This window comes from Nematolebias whitei, chromosome 18 (assembly GCF_014905685.2).
Source record: "Nematolebias whitei isolate Nwh7 chromosome 18, NemWhi1, whole genome shotgun sequence".
Lineage (NCBI taxonomy): Eukaryota > Metazoa > Chordata > Actinopteri > Cyprinodontiformes > Rivulidae > Nematolebias > Nematolebias whitei.
In genome coordinates this window covers 35,660,976-35,669,426 of record NC_056515.1, presented here as the reverse complement: position 1 = coordinate 35,669,426, position 8,451 = coordinate 35,660,976, and the positions used below count along the sequence as shown (strand labels likewise).

Here is an 8,451-nt window from a genome sequence, read left to right as displayed (position 1 = left end):
GGATGGATGGATGGATGGATGGATGGATGGATGGATGGATGGATGGATGGATGGATGGATGAAGTAGTTTACTTATAAACCTATTATTTGTGAAAAACCGTATATCTTGAAACCCAAAGCAAAATTGGCTAGCGGGTTTAGCTACTGTCTCATGCTACACGTAATTCTGTCTTTGAATCGCTCGTTTTCACAAAATAAGTCCTATTTAGATCATTGCCAAGTTTTAACAAAGTATGTACTAGTTAGCGTATGTATTTTTCTGTGCTGGACATTCTAAAGTCTAATTAAATGCCGAGTGAAGACGGATGTTGTTTTCTTCTCTCCTTCTAGCTCAGGAACAGTATGCTAGAGTGGCAGGCAAGTTTACTCTATATGCAAACATGCTTTAAGATGCATGACTGCATATACGCCAATGTTCATCACATTTTTCTTAATAAACGTCTACGTTATGTAGATGGCAAAAAAAATGAGATGTGAAAACTTTTGTCGTCTCTACTGAAATTCCTAGTTGGAAGAAAATGAGGAAGAGGAGGAAGTGGGTGTGGAAGGGGAGGAGATAGAGGCTGAGGTTTGTTGCAGTTTGAACTGGTTCTTAGCTTCACTCATCTTCAAAGTCAGAATCATTCCCCGTTTGCCCTTTTCCTGACACAGTTATAGTTTTTCCTACTAAAATCCCGTGTGATAGTTTGTCTTGAGGTTTTTTTGCCATCTGTGTGGATTTCTACCTATCTTTACAGCATTTAATCTAACCTTCCTCAGTACTACTCTTTCATGTTTCCTTTAATACCCATCTAGATATTGTGTGTACATGTTTTTTTTTCTTACTATGTAAATATTATTTGGTTACAATAGGATGACATGGTCAAGGTGGGTGCCAGTGTTATACTTTTTTGTGTGTGTGTGTGCTCATATTAAAGTTTCAAACAGTAAAGCTTAACATTCGATTTTTATTTGATCAGGTTTCTCCACTGTTAATCACAACAAACTTTTTAGATTATTTTACTTTTACAAATGTATTCCTAGATAAATCATTTTCATTACGTGCCAACAAATGCTGCTACGTCCCTAAATAATACATTTAAAGTCCGCATGTCCCGATATATGCTCAATAATCCAGGTAGATACATCTAACGAGGTTAAATCAGGATTCATTGTTGAAACATGTCGTCTTTTATCCAAAAGACTTCTATAGTCTGAGGAGTTGCAAGCAAGCTCGGTCTTATAAGCAACACCTGTATATAGCGGATAAGTCATCTTTGTGAAGAGAACTCGTCCATCATTAAACAGAGGCAAAGGCCTCCGTGTCCAACTGTCCTCCTCTTACAATGCTCTTATTATCACTCAGCCCTCTGTAAATAGCAAGCGGCCATCACGGCGCGAATGCTCAGCCTGATGGTCTTTCTTCAAAACTAGTTCTGACTGTCATCAGAAAACTGGTTGATCCACTGTGAGAAGGTGCTGCTTGTAAGACTGAGTTTGTTGCAGCTCCTGTGACTGAAGAAGTCCTTTGGATAAAACAATTCAACAATCAAGAACCTGTCCAGAGGACCTGACTCAGCCTTGTTAAAGTCCAAATGCAAACTTTAATCAAGGTGTTTTTGTTACCCTCTACCTCTCTGTGCTGCCTTAGAGAGAAATTGCATTTGAAGATCAAAAGGTGAGTATAGGTGCACTGACCATGCATCTCAATGCAAAATAAATACGAGGAAAACATGTAAAGCACATTTCATACCTAACGGCATCATCCATTAATCACTGCTTTGTTGTACCCTCAAGCCTTCCTTTTGTGCTTAGCTGAAACCTCGTTTTCCCCTTCACTAATGGTTTTATGTAGTTCTGACAGCCCACGAATCAAAACCCCATTAGATCATGAAATGAATGAGCCACACCAAGACTTTTTCCATATGGGCCAGTCCCCTCCTCCCCAGGCCATGCTTGTTTAGATGATGCCTGAGCTACAGGAGCCGATTCGTAATCTTTCCTACTTGTCCCCTCACTGTATGCTTCAACAACATTCATCTTTTACAAACAAAACTGCTTTAATACATACAAGAGTAAAAATGTTGTTTAACGTTCAGCCCTTTGCTTTAACTTGTAGGATGGTATGCTTTATTTTATAAAACTTGATGTGACTCATAGAATCTTAATTATTATTGATCGCTTCCACATTTTGTTTTGGAGTGATGCTTTCATAAATTTAAAAGTAATTCGGGATTAGGCCTGTCACGACAACACATTTTGCTGGGCGATTTCTCAGAAATTATTGCGATAAACAACAATATTGTTTGAAATTTGACAATAATTAGTAATTATTGTTTGAGCTCTTTAGCATAGCATTTTTCACACAAAGCTTTTAATTTAAAAAAATCAGTAAACAAGTTCTCAGCTTCTTTTTGCAGAGAAAAACAACTTTTTACACGAAGGCACAGGTTTCAATTGTGAATTTTGGAGATTCAACAAGACGGAGGTTTTTTTTTTCCCCGAGGTCAGCCTGTTAGCTTAGCTTCTCAGCGTTAGCTGCTGTTAACGATCCAAAACACGATTTTGGATTGTTCAAATAGAAAGAGAAGAGGTCAGTGAAGAGCACCGGAGTTGAGCTTTTTGTCATCCAATGTTTTCTGTAGAAAGAGGGAGGCAAAGAAACGATAAAGCTGATAAAGTAAAATGTGGTCGTTAATTTTCATTTATCATGCAATTAATTGATTTATTGTTTATCACGACAGGCCTATTTGGGGTACTTATGGACAAACTCAAAGTTTGTCAAACACTTTGACTCACCTTTTAGCAAAAATAAAGTGATCATACAGTGTATGCAGTATAATTCCTTTTTCTATTTGCACTTTTTTTTTTTTCTACAGATGGACACGGAGGCCAGCGACCTTCTGAACGACCTGCAGGTGAGACTGAACAACGTGCTGGATGACCTCAGCAGTACGTTTGGAAACAGGTACACTAATATTACACTTGCAAATAATTATTATTTTTTTTGTAACCACTCATGTTTGTTCAGACTGACTTTCATTTTGTATTTTTTGCAGCTTCCAGAGCCGCATCAATGATTGTATGCGCCAGATGTCGTCCTTGTTGTACCAGATCAAAGGGCCGCTCAATGAGAACACTAAAAACCAGGTGGATGCAGACTCTGACAACATGCTTCGTCCGCTAATGGACTTCCTGGATGGAAAGTGAGTGATTCTATTAGGATTAGGACCTCTCTTTGCTCATTTATCCTGTGGACTGCTTGTGTTCTTGTCTTTTTTTTTTTTGCAGACTGACGTTGTTTGCTGCTGTGTGCGAGAAAACCGTATTGAAGCGTGTGCTGAAGGAGCTGTGGAGGATCGTAATGAGCAGCCTGGAAAAAAACATCGTCTTGCCGCAGGGCCATGACACTTTTGTAAGTCTGCCATTTGGTTTTATTCACAACTCATTTGACTTTTTTTATTGAAACAAAAGAGCAGGACAGTAGCTACTGAGCCACTCGTTTGTTTTTTTCTTTTGTCTTCATTAATTAATTATTATTTTTTTTAGGGAACTAACATTCTGTCAGCTGCAAAAGAACTTGGGCAGTTCTCAAAACTTAAGGTATTATAATCAGTCCATGTTTTTTTAATTATTATTATTATTAATTAGAAAGTGAAAATGACTTTGATTGAATTAGGTGGTGCTTTTCAGCAGGCACATTAAAATTATTATTATTATTATTGTTTTATCAGGATCACATGGCAGGCGAGGCTAAGAGCTTGACTCCCAGGCAGTGTGCTGTCATGGACGTAGCATTGGACACTATCAAGGTGAGTTCATATTCATACTGTAGGATTTTTGTTCTGAGACGCAGAATAAATGTGTAAAATAAGTTTAATCTGCGGTTCATCCTTATGTATAGAACACTGCAGAGCCAAGCTTTTATGTTTTGGCAAAAATATTACATGAAACGTTATGTTCAAATAAAGCAAATAAAGATGGATAAAGAACCCAATTAAACACTCTACATTAAAATGTTTCTTTTAACTATGAAGGAAAATAAGCCAGAACTTTATCAACTCATGACTAATACATTTAAATCGTTATGGGAATAATTTAATTTGATTATGAATTTTTTAAAATAAATCAATTTTCAATTACAATTATTTGTGAATGGAGGTCCTATTTTATTTACAAATAATCAACATTTATTGTGGTAATATATTATAAAAGGAACAAATGTGTGTTTCAGAATGGTAGTCTGAGTTTCACAAAACATTTCTTTTAACAGTTTTGGCTTGGTTGCCCTCAGACTGGTTCTGTACGTAACAAGTGACCTTCAGCCTATAACAATTGATTGTTATGCACTGATGATCTAATGTTTAGACTAATGGTTCCCTTTGAGCATGTGTAAAGCCAGTTTTGGGGAATTCCTCAGGAAGCTGGCTTGAAACGCATCAATAAGGTGCTATTTATATGACAGATTGTGTTGGCAGACCTCAAACTGACAGTCTTTCGGATGAAAGACGAAACAATTCCTTCAAGAAGAGTCTGTCCAGATGACACAATTTAACTTTTTTGTTATTAGTAGTGACAGTATGATGTTTGGGACCTACAGTGTTGCAAGGTGTCAATAAAGCTTAATAAAATTAATGGCATAAATAGAGTTGATTATACAGCAGTCCCTCATCCGTACCCTGAAGCCCCACAATAAGTGGGACACAAGTGCAGCAGGTGCTAAATAATTGATTTTAAATAAAAAAAATTCCATGCCGATTGTGCGGCTCATCCATCAGTCAGCGAATTGTCATATCCAATCTTGCTTTGTGAAAAACCGCAATAGAGCGAGTCCGTGAAAAACGAACCGTGAAGTAGCGAGGGACTATTGCATACCAGTAAGCTCTGAAGCCTTTTGTTTTATTTCCTTTTGTGTGTGTCTGTGTGTGTTTGTAGCAATACTTTCATGCTGGAGGCAACGGTTTGAAGAAGGCATTCCTGGAAAAGAGTCCGGAGCTTTCATCACTGCGCCATGCTCTTTCCCTCTACACTCAGACAACAGATACTCTCATAAAAACCTTTGTGACCACACAGCATGCACAAGGTAGTTGAAACTCTGTTTAAGGATACTTATGACAAGTAAAATATGAACTCTTTTCCCAGACTAGACCAGGAGATGGTACTTTTTGGTTAGCAAAGCGCTTTAAACCAAGACTTGGTTTTGCATCTGTCTCCTGTGTTGACATGTTCTTGCTGTCTTCTTTTTATCTCCTGTGCTGCCTCTGTGCCAGTGCACAATGGAAAGGGTATTAGAATTACTCCCAATGAAAAAATACAGCCCAGCAGGGGTAGGTCCTCTTGAAATCATCATCCAGCCCTCCTATTCTTCCCCACTCACTTTTCTTTTGTAGATTTAGTTGTGTTCTGAAACTAATGTGGGTAGGTCCATTATAACCTCATTTCTCCACTTGTATTTCCTTCTCATAAGTCTTCTTTATGAAGTAGAACTTGTGTTTCTGAGTGTGGGACCAATTGTAAGTTCACTGGTTGTGTCTGGGTATGTGTTAAACCAGGCTCCGGTGTGGATAAGCCAATTGGTGAGGTGTCTCTTCAGATTGAGCTGTACACTCACCCAAAGAGCGGAGAGCGGAAGGTTACAGTAAAAGGTGGGTTTGACATTTTTCTAAAATATTAATTCATTTGTAAGCGGTGTTGACTTGTATATATTCTTGATTTTTATATTTTATATTACAGTGATAGAAGCCAGTGATTTAAAATGGCAAACATCTGGCATGTTCAGACCCTTTGTGGAAATCACCATGATCGGGCCTCATCTCAGCGACAAGAAACGCAAATTTCAGACCAAATCTAAAAACAACAGCTGGTCTCCTAAGTTCAATGAAACGTTCCATTTGTAAGTAGAAAATCCTGCATTTGTAACTGTAAAATTCTGTTTGGCATCAGAGATTCGGACAAAAGCAATTGTTTGTTGGTAACAGAAATATTTGTTGATTTTTATTACTATTATTTGGAGAATATGGCCACTAATACTCAAGTTATATATAGAATTGGAAGCAAACTGGTAACATATTGGTTCTGGACTCTGATGCGGATGTATATCCGATTGGGCATTTATCTATCCATCAATCTAGACTCAGTTGTCTAATGTTGATACTGATCATATTTTAGCTGATGATGATCATTTTTCAATTTGAGATTATCTTCGTTTAAGATAACAGTGAGGTTTTTGACTCAGATATTCAATGGCATAAATGAGGGTGAGAAAATGCCTGAGGAATGGAGAAGAAGAACAAGGGTGATGCACAAAGTTGTAGCAACCACAGGGGAGTTAAGTTGATGAGTCACAAAATGAAGATCTGGGAGAGAGTTGTATCTGTGAGCAACCGTATGGTATAATGCCCAGAAAGAGCACCACAAATGTCATCTTTGCTTTGAGGATGCTGATGCAGAAGTACAGAGAGGGTCAGAAAGAACTCCATTTGTGGATTTAGAAAAAGCATATGACAGAGTGCCGAGGAAGGAGGTGTGGTATTGCACGACAACATCTGGAGTGGCAGAGAAGTATGTTAGACTGGTACAGTACATGTATGAGGACAGCAGGACAGTGGTGAGATGTGCTGTGGGGGTGAGAGTGCATCAAGGATCAGCTCTGAGCCCCTTCTTGTTTGCTCTGTTGATGGACCAACTAACAGATGAGGTCAGGCAGGAATCTCCATGGACATGTTTGCAGATGACATTGTGATCTGTGGTGAGAGCAGGGAACAGGTGGAAGGGAACTTGGAGAGGTGGAGGCATGCATTTGAAAGAAGAGAAATTAAAATCTGCTGTAGTTAGACAGAGTACATGTGTGTGAATGAGAGGGAGGCCGGTGGAACAGTGAGGCTACAAGGAGCAGAGGTCACAAAGGTGCAGGACTTCATGTACTTGGGGTCCACTGTCCAGGAAAATTGGGGAGTTTGGTAAAGAAGTGAAAAAGAGAGTCCAGGCAGGATGGAAAAAAGTTTCAGGAGGGATTTGCAACAGAAGGGTGGCAGCAAAGGTCAAAGGAAACATTTACGGTACGTGAGACCAGCTATGTTGTATGGTCTGGAGACAGTGCCACTGATAAAAAAAGGCGGGAGAAAGAACTGGAAGTGGCAGAAATGAAGATGTTGAGGTTCTCCTTAGGAGTGACAAGGATGGAGAAGATAAGGAATGAGATCATCAGAGGTACAGCACAGGTTGAACAACTGTGAGATAAAGTTGGCGAGGTCAGACTGAGATGGTTTGGACATGTCCAGAGGAGGGACAGTGGGTATATTGGTAGAAAGATGTTAGAAATGCAGCTGCCAGGAAAAAAGACGGAGGAAAAATATGGATGTAGTTAGAGAGGACATGGAGGTAATTTGAGTGAGGACAGAGGACGCAGAGGACAGAGTGAGATGGAGAAGGGTGACTTGTTGTGGAGACCCATGAAGAAGGAAAATCAGAAGAAGATCTTAGCTTAAAACTCTGGCATGAGATGAACACCAGACCTTTAACATTGAATTTGCAATCAAGTTGTTCACCTCTTTTGTACAGTTACATAATGACAATCACAGAACACTTTGCTCTTCCACAACAGTGTCCTGGGTAACCAGGATGGCTTTGAGTGCTACGAGGTCCAAGCCTGTGTCAAAGACTACTGCTTTGGTCGTGCTGATCGAGTGGTGGGTTTGGCTGTCATGCAGCTAAGAGACATCATGGAAAGGGGCAACTGTGCCTGCTGGTGTCCACTGGGACAACGCATATACATGGACGACACGGGTCTCACCGCCATGCGAATCCTCTCCCAGCGCTGCAACGATGACGTGGCGAAAGAGTTCGTAAGGCTGAAGTCAGAGACTCGATCAGCCGAGGAAGGAAGATGAGGACAAATAAGAGGACAGAACAGAAATGGCTCTTTAACAAGTGGCCACGTGGACTGATTCTTAAATGTGTCATAGCTGCTGTCGGCATCTTGCCAACCTCACTGGCCTAACATTCACTTTGTGTGTTCCTCAAACCCAAACGAGTGGACAGCACATACAACACACTCAGGCTCTGACCACTTTATCATTCTACCACTGTTTTTAAATCTCATCCTCATCTGCTGGAGTGGCAAAGTGCGCACGCAACAGCCTCAAGGGAACAAAATTTAGGTTTCTATGTACTTGTAACTCCCAAGTGTATTTGTGCAATAACCCTATCCTCCCTCTCTCTCACACACACAAACACACACACCCTCCCTTTACTTCTAGCCAAGTGTTTAAGCCTTACACTGTGGAAACTGTGAACGTGTGAATTAATTTGTCTTTTGCGTGCCCTTGTCTGTAGCTCTGTGTTTTGAGTACATGTGAGCAAACATTTTGTTAAGGAACGTTTTCTTTCATAGTACCTGGGAACCGTTTGGGTCGTATAATGAAAGTTATCAACTTTACTATGTAATTTCTCTAATACAAGTTTTACTTTAGA

At 39.7% G+C, this 8,451-nt stretch overlaps 1 protein-coding gene across 1 annotated transcript in view; it reads left to right on the top strand.

The window, feature by feature from the left end:
* LOC119424609 (protein unc-13 homolog B) overlaps positions 1 to 7,940 on the top strand; it is a 70,405-nt gene extending 62,465 nt beyond the window's left edge. The window contains exons 32-41 of the mRNA XM_037692096.1: positions 2,859 to 2,947; positions 3,039 to 3,185; positions 3,271 to 3,394; positions 3,529 to 3,582; positions 3,714 to 3,791; positions 4,915 to 5,062; positions 5,250 to 5,306; positions 5,532 to 5,624; positions 5,713 to 5,872; positions 7,583 to 7,940. Of these exons, the coding sequence (XP_037548024.1) occupies positions 2,859 to 2,947; positions 3,039 to 3,185; positions 3,271 to 3,394; positions 3,529 to 3,582; positions 3,714 to 3,791; positions 4,915 to 5,062; positions 5,250 to 5,306; positions 5,532 to 5,624; positions 5,713 to 5,872; positions 7,583 to 7,868 (1,236 nt within the window). The 3' untranslated portion in view covers positions 7,869 to 7,940. The remainder of the gene's footprint in view (positions 1 to 2,858; positions 2,948 to 3,038; positions 3,186 to 3,270; positions 3,395 to 3,528; positions 3,583 to 3,713; positions 3,792 to 4,914; positions 5,063 to 5,249; positions 5,307 to 5,531; positions 5,625 to 5,712; positions 5,873 to 7,582) is intronic.
* Positions 7,941 to 8,451: the final 511 nt, after the last annotated feature.